The sequence below is a fragment of the Geotrypetes seraphini genome, chromosome 16 (genome assembly GCF_902459505.1).
Source record: "Geotrypetes seraphini chromosome 16, aGeoSer1.1, whole genome shotgun sequence".
Classification (NCBI taxonomy): domain Eukaryota; kingdom Metazoa; phylum Chordata; class Amphibia; order Gymnophiona; family Dermophiidae; genus Geotrypetes; species Geotrypetes seraphini.
In genome coordinates, this window is record NC_047099.1 from 49,799,342 (window position 1) to 49,819,266 (window position 19,925).

Sequence of the window (19,925 nt, forward strand, 5' to 3'; positions counted from 1 at the left end):
CATCGCGGGGCATTGCTCTTTGAAAGGGCTGTGGCTCCAGTTCTCAGTGTCCAGTGAGAGGATTCCCAGAATATCAGTCCACGAGTCTCTCTTCAGTTGGCAGATGCAGTGTTTCTGTAACTTCTCTTTGTACTCCTCTCATCTCCCCTTCCATAAGCTTACTCAAAAACAAAAAAATAGACACAGAGGGAGTGGAGGGCAGAACTGACTGCAGAATGACTGCCTTAAGGGAATCCTCACAGCAGTAGCCACGACTGTCACTATACTGGGTCATGGAGCAGGATGGCTTGGAGGTGCATGACATGCTGGAAAGCTGGTGAAGGATTTGCATCCAGACACAGTGGCACTTCCGAGCCCCATATAGAAATAGATTGGGCAGCCTGGCAGCGCAGCTTCGTAAATGGACCTGAAAGATTGCTGGAACGCAAAAAGAAAGAGCACCACAACAACACGGCTCATTTTGTGTACCAGCTCGCCTTGTCTGGAGATGAAGCCAGAGAGGATGAGAGGGAATTCCAACATCCCTACTTTCTGGCAGACCATGACAAGCTGCTGGAGAATATTAAATGAAAAATCACAAGTATTTTCAGTATAAAGGTTCAGCTGCAATGTTACAAAGCCCTAAAGGGCAAGGAGGCGATGATGGACTCCAGGCTGAGGGCCATGAAACATTTAGTCTTGATGTTTGTGGCTAGGATTGTATTTTGGAGATCTGAGATCTGTTACATGATGGCAGATAAAGGCCAAATGGCCCATCTAGCCTGCCCACCCTTAGTAACCATTATCTCTTTCTCTCTCCGAGAGATCCAATGTGCCTATCCCAGGCCCTTTTGAATTCAGACACAGAAGCATATTTATTTGAAAAAGCACTTCTGTGGAGAAAACATAAAGACTTTAGTATAGAGAAAGCAAATTAATGCAGTGGACATTAAAATGCTGATTAGACTCTTTACACGTGTAATATCACCCCTTTACTGCTTGATACGCTACAACCACTATAAATTTGGTCCACATTCCCTCTCTCAGTGGCAGGATTGGTAAATCTGTAGAACATGGTGCTTTTCCCTAAATGGTTGTACCAATACTATTATCTCACACACACACACACAGTGCCTATCTTACTAAGGGATTACAACGTCACCCTCGCATGACACTTCCTCGGATGTGCATCCCTAGGGAAACGGGAGGATATGGTTTGTTGAATATTCGCTGGTGTGCCTTGGCCTGCCAGATGAGACATATTAATGATTGGTTTAGAGCAGGGGTCTCAAAGTCTCTCCTTGAGGGCCGCAATCCAGTCAGGTTTTCAGGATTTCCCCAGTGAATATGCATGAGATCTAGTTGCATGCACTGCTTTCATTGGATGCTAATAGATCTCATGCATATTCATTGGGGAAATCCTGAAAACCCGACTGGATTGCGGCCCTCAAGGAGGGACTTTGAGATCCCTGGTTTAGAAGTACGTCTCATTTCACAGCAACTTCAATAGAACTGTCATTATTAGGACCTTATCATATAAGTTATTTGTTACATGTTACCGAGCCGTCGCTCCGTCAGGTGGTAGCAAACCATCCTGTGTTTGCTCCAGTTAGGCAGACGTGGAGGTGGATTTGTAAAAGTGCTAAGCTGTTATCTGTGGTTTCCCTGTATTTGCCCATTCAGGGCAATGGTGCATTTGTGCCGGGACTGCAAAATATTTCATTTCACCGCTGGGCCGTATAGGGCCTCCGATATTTATTCCAGTTGTATTCGGAGGATAGACTCCTGGCTTCCTTTGCATTATTATGTCGTACATTTGACCTATCTGACATATTTGCTTATTAGCAGATACGACATTATGTTCAGTCTCTGCCAGGACAGTCGTGAAGCACTCTCAGCACTTTAGTCTCTCAGCTCAACAGATGATCCCTCTTAAATTTCATTTACTGGGCCTTCAGGATTGTCAAGCGGGATCTAATCTGGATATTTTGGCGGCTTCCTGGGAGGAAGACCTGCAGTGTTCTTTGACAGCCCAACAGGTGCTGAAAACCATCAAGAGGGTGTCTCGCTGGGAATTACAATTGAAGGTCGTTTTGCAGCTTTACATTTCCCCTGAAAGGGCAGCTCGGATGGGAATCACCCCTACTCTTAATTGGCCAAAGTGCGCACAGGCCCATGCCTCTTTGGGACACATGCTTTGGACCTGTCCTCTGGTTCTTCACTTCTGCCGTTGTCTGGGGTAGACGTTGGACTCCTACGCCCACATTATACTATAACCACACCTCAATTGAAAGGGATGGCAGCTTTTGTAGCACGGACTGTGCTTCTGGGAAAGAAAGCCATTTTGACCAAATGGCTATCCCGGGATCCACCAACTTACAGTCAATGGAGATCGTTGATGATAGTGCATGCTTCTTTGGAGCGGAGACAGGCTGGTGACCTTGACCTGGGCCCAGGTCACCGCTTCCGTCAGATTTGGGAACGCTTTTGGATGGACCTTACACCCCAAGCTTGTGGGCGATTACTGAATTTGGGAAGGGGGTCACACGCCACATGTCAGATTGTTGGATGTTGCTGCTATTGATGTTGGTGGGGGAGGGGTGGGGGGGTTGAATTGTGCCCATATAACAGGTTTTGGATTTCAATGCTATGTGATTTACTTGCACTCTCTTTTGAAAACTTTAATAAAAAATACTTAAACATAAAATGCTGATTAGTGAGATCTGGCTGGATATTTGTTTTGAACTTTGGATACTCATGATTGTTTTTGATGCTTTTGTACATATATATATATTTTTTCATTTTATATTTTCCTTCTATTTTTGTGGGTTTTTGGAATGATGTCTAATTTGTTTATCAGATAACACAACACAATGTCTGTTCTCCTGCCCATGTCCAGCATCAACTCCCTTCCTCCTGTTCTAAGTACAGTGGTACCTCGGTTTACGAGTGCACCGGTTTGCGAGTGTTTTGCAAGATGAGCAAAACGTTCGCAAAATCGGCGCCTCGGAAACCGAGCATGGCTCGATTTACGAGCGCCCGCGATCCGGCACCCTCCCCTTGCGATCCGGCACCCCCCTCCGCCGCTTCTTACCGTCTTCTGGACCTAGGCACCGGCACCGGCATGTCCTGTGAGTTGGTGTCGGTGCCTGAAGATCTGCCTCCTCTTCTTGCTGGGCCTTGAGCATCTGCGCATGCTCAAGGCCTGCGAGTTCACGTTCTCTCCGATGTGAACTCACAGGCCTTGAGCATGCGCAGATGCTCAAGGCCCAGCAAGAAGAGGAGGCAGATCTTCAGGCACCGGCACCAACGCACAGGACATGCCGGTGCCCAGGCTCAGATAATGGTAAGAAGTGGCAGGGGGGGTGCTATCAAAGCGAGTTTCCATTATTTCCTATGGGAAAACTCGCTTTGATAAACGAGCATTTTGGATTACGAGCATGCTACTGGAACGGATTATGCTCGTAATCCAAGGTACCACTGTATTAAAAAACTAACAAACATATGGATGAGCCAGGCATTTAATGGGGCAGAGCCAGGTTTTGCCTTAGAAATTTGTTAGATTTTACATGTTACCAAACCTGAGAAGGATGTATTTGGATTTTCTGAAAGCATTTAAGGACGTTCTTCATAAGCCTCCTGAGAAACTGGTTAAAAGTGAGCATACGGAGGAAGGGCTGAATGGTCTTGCCCGTTGGATCTGTACCAGGGCCGATGCTCTTTAACATTTGATAAAGTGCTCAGGTTCACAAGCGAAACTTAATTCGGACAAATGCAAAGTAATCCTGGAGAACGGTATAGAAAATCGAATGAATAAGTCAATAAATAGATAACAGTATCACACGCTTGTGGCTTTCCTCTGCCTGTTCATTCCTACGTTTTATTTTTTTGTGGGGACTTTTCATACCTTTTGGTGGTCAAGTAAAGAAGAAAAACCACAAAGTAAGCACACTTGGAACAACAATTGCTGCTGTTTTATTGTTCCAATTGTTGTTCCAAGTGTGCTTACTTTGTGGTTTTTTTTCTTCTTTACTGCCTATCCGCAGTCGTCTTCTTCATCTAACCAATAACATCTCTACACTTGCAACTGTGTCCTAAAGATTCTGACTTGAAACCTGCCTATCTGGCTGCTGGAAGCCGAGCATCTCGCGAGTGACACCAGGCCACTCCCCAGTTCCTGCCATGCAGTGAGTCATTGTGTGACTGAGGTAGCCCTGCAGCATTCCTCCTGGTCTCACGTAATATCTGCATGCACCTTGTTTATTTGGTGGGGGGGGGGGGGGGGTTCCTGACGAACTTCTCTGCCTGGCCTTTTCTTCCATCCTAAGCAGCTAGTCTCTAGAGAGAAGGCTAGAAAACTCATGGGATATGGGGAGTCTGGCATTATCCTGGCCACCAGGATGATCCTGGGGCTCAAGGATTTCTCGTACGAAGACAGGCTGCACAAGTTTCGGCTATGCTCTCTCGAAGAGCGCAGGGAGAGGGGAGATATGATAGAGACATTTAAGTACATCACTGGTCGCATAGAGGTGGAAGACGACGTTTTCCTTCTAAGAGGACCCTCGTCCACAAGGGGACATCCACTGAAAATCAGGGGGGGGAAATTTCATGGGGATACCAGGAAGTACTTCTTCACAGAAAGAGTGGTAGACCATTGGAACGAACTCCCGGAACATGTGATCGTAGCCAGCAGCATACAAGATTTTAAGAATAAATGGGATGCCCATGTCGGATCCCTACGAGGGTAGCGTAGAGGAGGGCAGCTTGGGGAGGATTGATAGAGTGGGCAGACTTGATGGGCTATGGCCCTTTTCTGCCGTCATTTTCTATGTTTCTATGAAACAGCTAATGATTGGGGAGGGGGGGATAAAGCAACATTTTGAACTGGTGTGGTGTAATCCTGGCCACTCTGCCCCATGGCTGAGATGGTAAAGCACGTGTGGTCATGGAATGAATTCTGTCATAGATCATGAGATTTAAAAAAATGAACATTTTAACACCAGAAAAACTGTCCTTCCTGAGCCGGCCCATCTGTTAATAGCACCCACACACTCATCTTCCTGTTTGCTAGGAGTTAAGTTATGAAAGTTGATCCATGTGGTCAGGAAATTCACGTTGAACTTGACTTTCTTTTAAAACACACAAAAAAATAAAGCATTTTGATGAAACAAGGAAAAGTGCCGTTTCGGCAGCAGATCCGACCGATAGACACTTCCAGGTTTGGAAAACTATTGAAGGGCTGTTTACTAAGGTGTAAGAGTGAACGAGGCAGAGGTTTGAACAAATGGAAATTAGTTAATGTACAGGACAAAATCAGAATTGGGCACTTTTTTTGTTTTAAGTTCTTTATTCATTTTTACATATTACAACAAGTGTATTAGATAAAATCATATGATCTTATAAATACACACTTGATTAACTCTCATATATATATATATATATAGTTACTATAATAAATTTAAGGATGTGTGGGGGCCATTTTTAAATTATTCTAATGAATAATTTACACTTTTCCCAATTTTAATTCTTACATGTGGATCGGGGGGGTTTGGATTTCTATTAATATATATGAATGCTAAGATATTATATTCATGTGCTATATTTTTTTTGTTGTATATGGAAGTGGGAGGGGGTGGGGTTATATCTTTTTGTTGTATGATATGGTAGATTTTCAAGTGATATTGTATTCTAATTGTTTGATATTTACTGTAAACTTGTGAATTATAAAATGAATAAAGAATTTTTTTTAAAAAAACCTCTCATATAACACGTTAGAATTGTTTGAATATTACTTGATCTGAGGTTTTAGTCAATCCTTATTGTATTTTATGATCAGTAAACTATAAGCATATTAAAAGCCAGTTCACTGTCTTCTGAAGCTTCATCTAATGCTGTTTTTTTCTCTTGATTTTTATCCTGCAGGGATTTCCTTCCCCGTGGATCTGGCATCGTCACCCGTCGGCCTCTTGTTCTCCAGCTCATCTTTTCAAAAACAGGTATGGTGAGCCATCTCCGATTGAAAGCCTAACCTTCACGTATCTTTCTTTGCTCTTCTGTTGAATCAAAGCAGTGTGGATGTTTCTATGACCCAGTTGTCCACTGCCCACCAGCCTGTCACCTCCAATAAGGGTAGTTTTCATCTGCTTGTCTGTTTTTGGCAGCCTGAAGGGTATCTGGGCTAAGCCTGTACCCACTTGGGTAAATACCTTCCTTGTGCCCTGTGCACCAGATCTGTAAGCGTTTTCTTCCCACTAGATGTTTACAGATAAGTCCACGTGGGAGCTTCTGCCTACACTTTTCTCTCACCCTGTATACTTCCAGTCTGGAATCTAGCTATTCTTGGAGATGCTGGAAAGTTGCTACGCTTTGGGTTTTGGCCAGGTTCTATTGTATGAATAAAGACTCCTCATAACTTTGGGTCTCCTTTTATTTTCCCAGCTGAAGCGTTGTTGTGACTCCACGTTTTCTGGTTCTTCTCATGGAGATTTGGTTTCTTTTGACAACTTTCTTTGCAAACAGCAAGCAAATTTGGGAAAGGTCGATCCTGAAGTATTGACTGCTTTTGTTTATACCTGTCGCCCCACAGGTTTTGTTTTTTGGAGAGTCATTGGATAATCGAGCAGAACTTCGATCCAGCACTTTGATTACTAGAAAGAATCAAATAGCACCTAAGAAAGTACAAGTTATTAAAAGGTTGAAAGGGAAGGGATGGTATCGTGAAGGCGTGCGGTTGTTAAAATGAGAATTGGGGCAGGCAGAAAGACTTTGGAAGAAGTATCGTACAGAGGATTTGCATTTACAATGCAGGGAACAGAGAAAATGGTATAATTTCAAAGTGAAGCTAGCAAAAAAGGCTTATTACATGAAAGCTAGTGGGAGAACAGGGTGGCAGGTACTGCTGGCGGAGGGGGTGTGGGAGCTCTGTACTGAGTGCCGCCACTCTCCTATCTTCAGGGGGGAGGGGTTTCCCCAAGTTTTGGGGTGTTCCTCTGATGGGCCCTCTTGCTGGAGGGGGGGGGTGGAGGGTTTCACGCCTGATGGCCAGAACGATTGAATGTGGCGCCCTCTATTGGCTGTGTTGATATACCTTTGTGGTTTTCTGTTGTGGCTAGAATGGCCAAATCAGTTGAAAGGGGCAATGTGCTATGGAACGGGTTTTGCTTTTGTGTTGGGTGATGGTGGGGGAGTATTATGTTAAAAAAACCTTTGATATCTGTGTTGCTCGTTCTTTGCTGACTGCTTATCTGCATTGGCATTTACCTTGTCATCAATAAAAAATGATTTAAACTTAAAAGCTAGTGAAAATGGGGCAAAGGAATGGATTAGATGTTTCTAAGATGAATTAGGACTTTTTTTTGTATCGAAGGTAAGAGTTTGAAAGCTAATTTTGTGCCATTATTGGCTTTGAATGAGAAGGGGGAAGACAGAGCTGTCGGTTTTTTTAGCTCGACCTTAAAATCTTTTCAGCAATCATCTTTGACAGGTGTAACCAAATTTGTGTCATGTTAAAAGAACTAGTACTTGGCTGAATCCTATGCCCACGAAATAGAAACACAGAAAAATGATTGTTGCTGTTCAGGTTTCGCCACATCGGGGTAGGTAGAACCAACGTTTCAGCCACCATGTTGTGGCTTTCTTCAGGCATATTCCAAAGAAAACCACAGCATGATGGCTGAAATGTCGGCTCTACCTACCCAGACGCGTTTTATAAATATCTCTGTTCTGACGGGCTCTTCTGGCGTGCAAGAGTAATTCTCTCACAGCACCTGAATTGGCCCAGAAATGTCATAGCTTCTAGACCAGGGATCTCAAAGTCCCTCTTCGAGGGCCGCAATCCAGTCGGGTTTTCAGGATTTCCCCCATATGCTGAGAGGCTGGATAGGCTGGGGCTCTTCTCTCTGGAAAAAAGGAGGCTCAGGGGTGATATGATAGAGACCTTCAAGATCATGAGGGGCATAGAGAGGGTGGATAGGGACAGATTCTTCAGGCTGAAGGGGACAACATGAACGAGGGGGCATTCGGAGAAACTGAAGGGAGATAGGTTCAAAACGAATGCAAGGAAGTTTTTTTTCACCCAGAGGGTCGTGGACACTTGGAATGCGCTACCGGAGGAAGTGATCAGGCAGAGTACGGTACAGGGATTCAAACAGAGACTGGATGGATTCCTGAGGGATAAAGGGATCGTGGGATACTGAGAAAGCTAACCAGAAAATAAATGTAGAAACCCAACCAGGTCGTGCAGGTGCAAGACCGGAGGGCTAGGACTTTGATAGGAAGATAGGACTCAATTAGGAAACCAAGGAGGCATGGGGGCACCTTCTGGTGATTTAGACAGGTCGTGACCTGTTTGGGCCGCCGCGGGAGCGGACTGCTGGGCAGGATGGACCTATGGTCTGACCCAGCGGAGGCACTGCTTATGTTCTTATGTTCTTAATATGCATTGAAAGCAGTGCATGCAGAATGATCTCACGCATATTCATTGGGGAAATCCCGAAAACCCAACTGGATTGCGGCCCTTGAGGAGGGACTTTGAGACCCTTGTTCTAGACTGTTAGGGCAGAGTTAGAAAACCCCAAAACTGCTGTCGGATAGGAAAAGACTTTTTATTTAGAAGAAGACAACCCCCCCCCCCATTCCCCCAGACACACTGAAATTATTTTTAGGATGTAAATAAGTTGTTGGACTTCCTTCAGCATCTCCTTCCTGTAATTGCTTTATGGTTGCTGTCTGTTCTCTGTCTTGGGGAATTATTAAGAAAGAGGAGAGAGAAAGGGGGGGGGGGTGAAGGCTTCCTCAGATGATTAGAACCAGTAAAATAAGGAAAATCAGCAGCCCTGTTTTGACTTCAGCCACATGGGACGTGCCTGCCTTTTTCCAGACAGTTGATGGTTGTGCCCCTCTCCCTTTCTTTTCCAGAATATGCAGAGTTCTTGCACTGCAAGTCCAAAAAGTTTACGGATTTTGATGAAGTTCGGCAGGAGATTGAAGCAGAGACGGACAGGGCGACTGGAACGAACAAAGGAATTTCTCCTGTTCCCATAAACCTGCGAGTCTATTCGCCCCATGGTTTGTATGAGTTTTGCTTTCACTCCCTGGCTCTTCTGGGCTGCTTTTTCTTTAATCTGAGGGCTCTCCCCTTGGTAAAATGGTGGAGGATTTCAGGGGTGGCCTCAGTGCAGTGCTAGTGATGCTATGCACTCTCTTATGCAGATGGGAGGATTGTGCTTTCAGGGCTTCCCGATCAACTGGAAAAGGTTACAATTTTTATGTGACCTAGGGCAAGGATTTTTCTTAAAGAAACAAGTGCATGTCTGCTGTGGGTCTGGATTAAATATCCCTAAGGGAGTCCCGTGTGATACTCTCTCTATCCCCTCCCATTTTCCAGTGCTGAACCTGACTCTCATCGACCTCCCTGGTATAACGAAGGTGCCCGTGGGAGACCAGCCACAGGACATTGAGTACCAGATCAAGGACATGATCCTACAGTTCATCACCAGAGAGAGCTGCCTGATCCTGGCAGTAACCCCTGCCAACATGGACCTGGCAAATTCCGATGCCCTCAAACTGGCCAAGGAGGTGGATCCCCAGGGTAAGAAGAAGCCTACTGACGCCTAGAGCTTGGTAGCCGTTGCATTTTTCTAAGTCCTTGGCAGCAATTCTCATTCTGGGATTGGTCTCAGTCACTCTGTGTTCCCCTGTTAAACTTTGCCATCTTTCACTGGCTTTCCAGGTTTACGAACCATCGGTGTCATCACCAAACTGGACCTGATGGATGAAGGCACGGATGCCCGGGACATCCTGGAGAATAAACTTCTGCCCTTGAGGAGAGGTAACCAGCATGTGTCACTGCTAATCCCAATAAGGTTTCCACTGGATCACAGGGAGGATGCTGAAGTGTAGTATGGGTGGGATAGTAAATTCTCAAACTTGGGCGCACTTGGGAGGATATGACCCTGAATGTCGGTCTGATTGCACACACTGCCAGTTGTAACCAGGGTCTGTGAGTGGTCATGAGCTCTGGCTGTTGGTTAAAGTCCCCAGTAGTAACATTTGTGTGTCCATAATTCTTGCATTACTCTCTCCAGGTTATATTGGGGTTGTAAATAGAAGCCAGAAAGATATTGATGGAAAGAAGGACATTCGAGCTGCACTGGCGGCCGAGAGGAAGTTCTTTTTGTCTCATCCGGCGTACAGACACATAGCCGACAGAATGGGCACTCCGCATCTCCAGAAATCATTGAACCAGGTGAGCGTCCAAAAGCGTATGATGATCAGTGCTAGGGGCAGAGGGGGATTTGCTTACAGCAGTCTCTGTGGTGAGTTGCAGAGTTCTCAGCATAGGAAACCCCTTTGTTTAGCTTAATCTTCTCTCCTCTCCTTCAGCAACTGACCAATCACATCCGAGAGACACTGCCAGCGCTGCGTAGCAAGCTTCAGAGCCAGCTTCTTTCCCTGGAGAAGGAAGTGGAGGAATACAAGAATTTCCGGCCGGACGATCCTGCCCGCAAAACCAAAGCACTTCTACAGTACGTTCTGGGATGAGGCTGAGCGGGGAGGAGGAGGGGCAGTTGCGTTTCTGGGGGCAAAGGTTGCAAGATTGCGAGCACATTTGTGAACTCTCTGGGGTTTACCTTCATGCTTCGTGGTCTCTTGTGAAGCTGTTTTAACATGGTGGGGTGGTGGCTGAAACCCAAACTGACGTAGGCTCCATCCTTCCTGCTACTGTCATCCTAGACCAAAGTTCCTCCGCCACTCTCTTGCAGTTAAGAAATGTACGTTTGTCTGTGAGGTTAGTGATGGCTTTTTTTTCCTTCTGCACGCTCCCACCTCCCTCAGGATGGTTCAGCAGTTTGGTGTGGACTTTGAGAAGAGGATTGAAGGCTCTGGAGATCAGGTTGACACGCTGGAACTCTCCGGTGGTGCAAGAATAAATCGTATCTTCCATGAGAGGTTTCCATTCGAGCTGGTGAAGGTACCTTGGGATAGGACGTCGCACGTTCAGGGCCAGAAGTGGGGAGGGATTGATGTTCTAGAAGCAAATCTTTCTGTTTGGATTCTTGGACACTCCCGCGTACACGCAAGAGCTCTTTGTACACCAGAACAGCCGATGTTTTAATACCGGCCTCTCTGTGTTACATTGTGAAAAGACAGAACCAGTTATGTGGCATAAGGGATGGGAGGGAAGGTTCAGGTTCTCAGGAGAGCCTAGCTGTGCTCATTAAAACATCTATGGGACCCTAATAGGAAGGTTTCTCGATGGGGTTGCTCATTGTTAATTGTTTTTGGAAAAAATATGACAGGTTAAATTACAATTTCTGGTGGAATTCTGTATGTCGTATGTACAAAATGGAACTCACCATTGCAACGCAAAAAGGTTATGTGAGTACATTTCAGAAAGTCTGGGGACCGTTAACAGATTTTTTTAATGAATGATTAACTTTTCCCATGATTAGAGGGGAAAAGGGGTGGGATTTTATTTCTGATTATTACATAATATATCAATATTTGAATGAATTCATAATAAAGATGATTTTATGTATTATTGAATTGGGAGGGAGGGATGGGGGATTATTATATTCAATAAGAATGATATAAATTTAAATTACTTACATAATATTTTAACATTATAGAATACTAATTTCCTAATGAAATGTTAAATTTGATGCTAATATGTGAGTTAATCAAGTGTGTATCTTTAAGTTTTATATGAGTTTAATTGGTACACTTGTTGTAACATACAAAAATGAATAAAGAATTATAAAAAAAAAATTGTTTTTCTTGCAGATGGAGTTTGATGAGAAAGATTTAAGAAGAGAAATCAGCTATGCAATTAAGAATATTCACGGTGTGAGGTAAGCATGTCAGACAGGCAGAAAGGGTCTGCCTTTCTCCTCTAGTATCTTCCCCTCCATGTTTGCAGGTAAGCTTCTCGGAAGCTCTCAAATCCAGTGTGAACATGTCAGGCTTTTAAAGCAGAGAATTTGTTCACTATTTATATAGTCACTTGAAAGGAGAGGGGGGGGGTTAAATGGTGATAGTTCATCGCTGTCTGTAAGATGTTAAATATGATGCATTTGGTGGCTTTGAAGCTGCTTTATTTCCCCCCTTCTCTCTCTCTGTCCCGCACAGGACGGGTCTCTTCACACCAGATCTGGCCTTCGAGGCCATTGTGAAGAAGCAGGTGGTGAAACTGAAAGAGCCATGCCTGAAATGTGTGGATTTGGTGATCCAGGAGTTAATCAATACCGTTAGACAGTGTACGGTTAAGGTATTGAACCATCTTCTGCCAGGGCCCCCCTTAGTACTAACAGTGGGACAGGGACTAGCTGGAGCCTGCCCAGTCCGCCTGCTAAACTTCTGAGTAGAGGATATCTGCTTTGGTTTCACACTCCTGGTGCTGATGGCTCCCTGGGAAATGCAGGACTTGAGTGGGAGTTGAAAGGTTAACACCCCCCTCCCCATCCCCACCTCTGCTCTCCAGATCTGACTGGAAAGGAGGCTTATAATATTTTTCAGACAAGGGTCATGGGTTATCCATATTGACGCCTGCAGGATTCACTGCTAGGGTCTGCCCTCTTAACTGGTGGTGCAGTAAGGGGGGGGGCGGACGGTCTGACCCGAGTGCCGTGTTGGTGAGGGCGCAGGCTCCTGTCCTCCTCTCTGCCCCCCCTTCCCCACTGCCATGCATGTGTGCTGCTTCTCTTCCCCCATGCCTCTGTAACGTTCCTGGCATGAACAGCAACCCCCCCAACCTGCCAGCGTCGGCACTTTCTCTGCCATCACTTCTTGGACTTGTGCCTAGGAAGTGTGACATCAGAGGAAGAGCAGGCACGACAGCAGCTTGGGGGGGTTGCTGTTCACGCTAGGAACGCTAGAGGGAGGAGAAGGCACTCGTGCATCAGGAGGGGGACGGAGAAGGAGCGGGCGGGGGGGAAGACACTGCCTCTAACTACTGCTCTCAGGGAACCTGAGCCCAGCAGCGCTAAGACCAGCACCTCCTGGTAACCAGTGCAGAGATGTGAGCAGGACATGTGTTTGATGCCAGTGCTAGGGAGAAAAAAAGCCTAAGGCAAGACTTAGTGACTTTAGCAGGCAGGTGGGCAGGCTCTCCACTGCCCTGCACAGCATCTGGTGCTCCCTGGGAGGCAGGAACATGGCACAGAAGAGTTAACGTTTCTTCTTAACTCAAGGTGGTCGCCCCAAGAGAACCTGACCTGTAGAGGGGCTTTTCTCTTGCACGACAGAGCCTTTCCAGCACCCAGTGAGCAGCAAAGTGGTTTCCCCAGGGCTCTAGTCTAATGTGTGTGCTTTCTAGCTCCTGCCAAGGTGAAGGGTTCTCTCTGTGTGCACCTGCCTCCGAGTTCACATTCCCCGTGACTGGTTCTCTGGATTTTGTGTTAGAACCTGAGTTGGGAGTCTTAAAGCACTAGGCTCTGTTAAAGGAAAAACATTTGTAATCTCGGATACCAGCCCTCTGGGGCTTGATTTTTATTTGATCTTTGACTCTCCTTACTTTGCTTCAGCTCTCAATTGTCCTGAAAATTACTCTCTTTTTTTTAAATTAATGGCACCACGTTAATGAGTGGCCCAGTGTTTCACTCTGTAAAGATAAAAGTTACCTGAATATTTCTTTCTAAAATCCCCACGTGCCAAGAAGAATTCTTTTTGCGCCCGCTTGAGCTCGGAGGCAGGAGTCTGGCTTGGGTCAGGTAGATTACTAACCCGCTCATCACTTTTCTCACTCTGTCCTGGGGCTGCTGCTGCCCGCTCTCTGCTTTGCTCTCTGAGCTGCACAGAATTGGGCTGTTCACGCCTGGTGTGAAAGACCAGGTTGTAGAGCTCAGAGCCCAGTTTGAAGTGTCACAAAGAAGTATTCGGACAAGGTAACCAGTCTCTGTCTTGCCCTCCTCTCATCCTGTTGCCGGTGTCGTGAATGTGGCATCTCCTCCATGATTGGCAGAAACTGCAGGTGTATTTTCAGTGGCAGCTTGCCTTTCGGTGTCCATGAGATCTTGGATACCTGGCAGTGCTATACCCAGGCGCTGCTAGGATGAGGGCCCTTCGGAGAAGGGAGATGGTGCTGGTTCAGCGCTGCCCTGGCGTTCCAGCATGCTGTTAAAGGCGGCCACTCTTCCCTCTGACCCAGTGTCACAGCATGGTATCGGAGGACAGTATGCATGTCTGCTTAACCAGAGTCTTGTAACCTACGGCGCATTTCATTATTATCTATTACAGGCCCTAAAGTGCGCCGTCGCAGCTCTTCCTATAAAAATGGTGATTTTTGCTTCAAAATGTGTGTAACTTTCTCGTGCCTGGCTTCTCAACCTGTCTAAATCTTAAATGCAGACTTCTAATTAACACAAATCACTTAATGCACGATCATGAAATTGCCTCTCCTTTACAATTCTCCACTACCTTTTATCAACGTCCCGTTGCGATAGTTCTGACCTGCCGTTTGTCTCCCCGGCGCTCAGCTGGCCTCGTACCCCAGACTGCGGGAGGAAAGCGAAAGGATCGTGTCGACCCACATCCGTGAGCGGGAAGGGAAGACGAAGGATCAGGTAGGGTGTGAGCTGAGGGTTTGGGGCAGCACTCTGACCCATAGACAGAAATAAAGACATTTTTGGCCTCTTTGATAGAAGTGTCAGCCTAGTAGAGACCTGGTAACCCAGTAAAACTGAAATGTTCCCCCAGAGAGTATGATGTTAAAGTTGCCCTTTGAGGGGGAGAGGGTTATAGCTCCAAACCCCCTGTGCAGAGCAGGAGCAGTGTGCCTGAAAATGACATGGAGGACTCGGGAAGTAAACCATGTGGGGAGGGGGGGGTCATCTTGCCCAGCAGATTTCTAGCTTCTCAAGAGTGGGGGGAGGGGATGCTTTTGTTCTAAATCTTCTTCAGGTTGGCGAAGTCACGTTGCTTGAGACCCCAACCGAAAGGCCCCGGGCCTGATCCTCAGTGAAGTGCTGAAGGTGTGATGACGGAGCAGAGCAGCTTGCTCAGAACCATAAACCTGTTTGTAACCTCTCTTTAATTTTTGTTTTCTTTAGATCCTTTTGTTGATTGACATCGAGCTGTCATACATCAACACCAACCACGAAGACTTTATTGGGTTTGCCAAGTATGTGTGTGTGGGAACGGTGGGGTAGTGCCATGTCCTAGCTGCAGCTTCCTGCTTCCGAGCGGCAGCAGGAAGTGGGGAATTGGGTCATCTTGGAATATGTAACCTCACCCTCTGATGCATGGAGTTGGTCTCTGCTGTGATACACAGAAGCCACGGCTGAAGTCTCCTCTTCTTTCATAGTTTTATCTTTTGATTTTGTGTTCTCCCTTTTGGTTTATTCTGCTTTCACACATCATTCACAGATTCTCCTTCTCCTCTCTCCTTTTCCTCCATGGACTTCTCTGAAACTGCTCCCTCTCCCCCTCAGCTGTTACAATATAGAGCAGCTTCTGACTGGGTGCGTATCTGACTGACAATGGCATTTTAATGGTCAGAAAGCATGGGGGTGAGAGTGTGTGATGATATGCAGCCAGATGTAATTTCAAGTCTGTTGTAGTGTTATGCTCCAGAAGCTGGGATGTGCTTTGGCTTGCTTTTCTTAATGTGGCGTGCTTCTCATTGGTGTCAGGTCAAAAGCGCGCCGGGACAAAGGCGCGCCCAGACAATTGAGCGCAGCGCGGAGACGCACACCGCTCAAAATTACTCTTTTTAGGGCTCTGACAGAGGGCGTGGGGGGGAACCCCCCCCACACTTTACTTAATAGACATCGCGCCGCGATGTGGGGGGTTGTAACCCCCCACATTTTACTGAAAACTTCACTTTTTCCTTGTTTTTAGGGAAAAAGTTAAGTTTACAGTAAAATGTGGAGGGTTACAACCCCCCACAACGCCGGCGCGATCTCTATTAAGTAAATTATAGGGGCTCCCCAACAAAAACCCCCGTCGGAGCCCCTAAAAACAGTAATTTTGAGCGGCGCGCACCTCCGCACTGCGCTCAATTGTCCGGGCGCGCCTTTGTCTTTCGCGCCGTTGTCTATGAACCCTTCTCATTGGCTGCCCTCAGGAGATGGGCTGTTCGGTAGGATCCAACCAAAACCACAGTTTACCAGTAGTCACTTGGTTTCCTGATAACTATATGTAAAAAAAATAAAAAATCGACTAAAACAGCGCCACAGGCTACAAATGAAACCACTGAAGCTGTTTCTTTTGCTCGGCTGTAAGAATGTGATCTTAAACCGCTGATTCTGCTTTCACTCTAGTGCGCAGCAAAGAAGCACCCAGCTGAACAAGAAGCGAGCCATCCCGAATCAGGTATTGCAGCTCCTAAAACTCGCCCCTTTCCCTCCCCTCCCCCTCCACCCTTTGCTTTCTGTAAGGACTTGGGCGCGCACGGGCACGGTCGATTTTTCCAGGCCACAGAGGAGCTGAGGCTTTATTTTGGAGACGACCCCCCCCCCCCCCCCGGTCAGAAAATGGTAGCTTCCATCTCAGGATGTTCCTAGAAAGGGAGAGATTAGGGGTGGCTGGGTTAAGCTCAGAGCTCCAACTTGAGTTTTGGCAGAGGGAAAAGGGGTCAGTGGGTCATGGAGAATGGGAAGCAGTAGCAGTAGCTCTCTGTGGCTGCCCTTTCCTTCCTGTAAAAATACAGTATGTGACAATAATGGATGTAAACTCTTTATGTAATTCCCCCTAATAATGTAAATCGCCTTGAACCTGTTTTGGATAAGAGCAATTCAGAAGTTCAAATCTTATGACTTCACAGATTTCAAGCTGTCCCAACCAGAGACCTTTGACCCTTCCATTTGCAGCTGTCACATTTTTAGGTGGAGAGAGATGACAGGAAGTTAATGTGGTGAGGAAGGAGAGGATTTGACCAGGAGGTGGGGGTGAGCCTCTCTTCTTAGACCTTATTGATGCAAGACCCTGGGGCTAAATCGGTCATCAGCAGAGATTGTAAGGAACCCTCCCTTGCCATGCTTACCGACTCTCCCTCCCCCCCACCCCCCCCCATCTTTGGTGCATTTTTGACGTGGAGCGGGTGCATGCCTGACCTGGGATGGAATGTGTAACCACTGCATGACTTAATGCTTGAAGGATGAAATTCGCATCTCTTGTTTGCAATGACTTTTTTTTTTTAATTGAATAAAACATTAACTTTGTAAATTATATTAATTGCACGTCATCTTTTTTTTTTTTTTCTTTCTGCTTTATTTTCTCTATCATCACACTGCTCCTGGTTTCTCCTCCTTGTGCTTTTCTTCTCCTTTCTTACCCCTCCTGCTTTCCTCACCACATCCTAACTGTCTACACCAACAGGGTGAGATCTTGGTAAGTATCTCCATGCCCTGCATGACTGTTTATGAATGTAGACGGAGCCAGTGATGGTAGATACAAGCTAAAAAAAAATGGGGAATACAGAAATTAGGTTTTCTTCCTCTTCTCAGCTGCCTGGCTTAGGACTGTTTGATGCTCTTTTCTGCATTTGCTTGTCAGAACTTAGCCAGTTTTTCTCTTGGAGCTTGGTTGGGCGTGCAGTTCCTTTCAGCATTACCAAGCTGAATTATTTCTGAGAGCAGATGACTTTGCAGTTCTCCTGAATACCATACCCGCGTGTCTATGCAGTTTTCAGAACCAGATTAACAAAGTAGAGGATTGGGGTGGAAGGTAAAGAATTTGTAGGTCAGACCACCCAGCCTATACCATCCCACTGATAGGGTTTCACTAGTGCTTTGAGTAGTGCAGCTGCATGGGATACAAGGGAGACAGTGCAAAAATTGGTCCTTGTCTGTTTGCCATATAGGGGGCATAAGGGACTCATCGAATCTGTGTACGAAGTACAGAGAAAGGCATTAGGACTTGTATGCTACCTTTTTGTAGTTTTATAACCACTCAGGTACTTCAATCATTTTCCCTGTCTGTCCTGGTGGGCTCACAATCTATCTAATGGACTTGGGGCAATGGGGGGGGATTAAGTGACTCGCCCTGGGTCACAGGGAGCAGCGTGGGGTTGAACCCACAACCTCAGGGTGCTGAGACTGTAGCTCTAACCACTACACCACACTCTCCTCCAATACAATATCAGGTGTGGGCCAAGTCTAGGACAATGAAGCCATTGTGACATCACTGCTGAGGTTGGCTCTTATTGGTGGAATGTGGCATTATGACATCAGGGAAAGGGCCTGGTGGGCTCACACTCTGTCTAATGTCCCTGGAGGAGTGGATTAGGTGACTTGTCCAAGGTCACAGGGAGCAGCGTGGGGTTTGAACCCACAACCTCAGGTTGCTGAGGCTATAGCTCTAACCATTAGGCCACACACTCCTCTTAATTGTCAGGGCTTTCTCCCAGTATAATGTGTCATTCCTTGTGTGGAACATTGTCCAGCACTCCTGCTGCTCTGGCAGCAGAGGTGGTTAACTATCACTGTGCGAGAGCTCAATGTTTGCTGGAGCTTTGCTGTCTTGTTTCACGTGACGTCATGTGCTTTTATTGCGCCATCATGAAAATCATTCTTGATGTCCAGCTTCAGTAGCTCCTGGCATTCCTAAGGTGGTTCCTCTGTTTAAGAATGGATTATGCCACCGAGTTGGCTACTGACCCCTGGCAACACACACAGTGAGGAACCCACCCTACTACTATGAATTATTTCTATAGCTCTACCAGACATACGTTGCGCTGTACAGAGTCACAAAGAAGACAGTCCCTGCTCCAAAGAGCTTACAGTCTAAACAGGATGGCATGGATCCAGTTAAGGGGAAGGGTTAATCTGCTGGCTGGGTTGGAGGGCAGAGGGGAGTTCAGGACAATCAAGTCATTGTGTCATCACTGATGAGGTTGGCTCTTATTGGTGGAGTGAGGCATTATGACATCACAATCTCAGCTCTGCTTCCCAAAGACTGAAACTCTTCACACTACTACTATGAATTATTTCTATAGCTCCACCAGACATACGTAGCGCTGTACAGAGTCACAAAGAAGAAGAAACAGTCCCTGCTCCTAAGAGCTTACAATCTAAACAGACGGGATGTCATGGATATAGTTAAGGGGAACGATTAATCTGGAGGGCAGTGAGGAGTAGGGTTATGCACTGAAGGCTATATCCAAAAGGTGGGTTTTCAGTCTACTTTTAAACAAGGGAAGGGAAGGGGCTTGGCAGACAAACTTTGGTAATTTATTCCAGGCATAGGGGGCAGCTTGATGAAAGGAACGAAGTCTGGAATTGGCAGTGGAGGAGAAGGGTAAAGCTAAGAGCAGCTTATGTGAGGAACGGAGCTCTCTGGGATGTGTATAAGGAGAGAGAAGAGAGGAGAGATATTTGTAGGTCAGCAATAGGAGCTGTGATGTTTCACAGAGTACAGGAGTGGTTTGCCATTGCCTTCTCCCGCGCAGTGTGCGACTCCGTAGGGCCCCTCAGCTTACAGCACTTGGTATTCCAGGTACTAGCTTAGCTTCCCATAGTAAGAACGGGCTTATTCTGCTTATACAGCCGGAAAAAGGATTTGGAGCCATCTGAGATGGAGGTGTGGCTCTTAGGGGTAAAAGTGGCCATAGTGGTTACAGGAGGTAGTGGTGACACCATCTAGGACTGTAAATTCTCACAGCTCCTGAGTGTGCGGAGCTTTGCCACTTTTTTTGTGTGATCAGCATTTTTAGCAGATTTCTGGGAAGGCCTCTTATCCCACTAAGAGCATGAGGAACTGGAAGTGTGCTTTTAATTAGCTGACCTTTCAGGTTCAGGATCATTCCTTCCCTTTCTCAGTCCAGCTTGAGATGCTGAGAGATGGAGGGATTGATGCGGTCCCATCCCTGCTTCAGTGGCTCAGCAGTCCTTGAGCCTACACGGGCAGGCTTTTCCACATTTTAAAAGGACACTGCTGAACAGTTGGAAATGAGATTTATTAACTTAATAATGTACTTCAAGAAGGGATTTCAGCATTTTACAATGCGA

At 46.3% G+C, this 19,925-nt stretch overlaps 1 protein-coding gene across 8 annotated transcripts in view; it reads left to right on the forward strand.

Moving 5' to 3' along the window:
- Window positions 1–19,925, forward strand: part of DNM2 (dynamin 2) — a 55,175-nt gene that overhangs the window by 15,222 nt on the left and 20,028 nt on the right. For 3 of the 8 annotated variants that reach the window (XM_033925519.1, XM_033925518.1, XM_033925521.1), the window contains exons 2-15: window positions 5,902–5,975; window positions 8,896–9,045; window positions 9,365–9,568; window positions 9,710–9,808; window positions 10,065–10,225; window positions 10,363–10,505; window positions 10,816–10,951; window positions 11,764–11,831; window positions 12,109–12,247; window positions 14,454–14,540; window positions 15,027–15,097; window positions 15,408–15,437; window positions 16,239–16,290; window positions 17,296–17,307. In XM_033925519.1, coding sequence (XP_033781410.1) covers window positions 5,902–5,975; window positions 8,896–9,045; window positions 9,365–9,568; window positions 9,710–9,808; window positions 10,065–10,225; window positions 10,363–10,505; window positions 10,816–10,951; window positions 11,764–11,831; window positions 12,109–12,247; window positions 14,454–14,540; window positions 15,027–15,097; window positions 15,408–15,437; window positions 16,239–16,290; window positions 17,296–17,307 — 1,426 coding nt within the window. The remainder of the gene's footprint in view (window positions 1–5,901; window positions 5,976–8,895; window positions 9,046–9,364; window positions 9,569–9,709; window positions 9,809–10,064; window positions 10,226–10,362; window positions 10,506–10,815; window positions 10,952–11,763; window positions 11,832–12,108; window positions 12,248–14,453; window positions 14,541–15,026; window positions 15,098–15,407; window positions 15,438–16,238; window positions 16,291–17,295; window positions 17,308–19,925) is intronic. The other 5 variants (XM_033925523.1, XM_033925522.1, XM_033925526.1 and 2 more) reach the window with 3 other exon arrangements.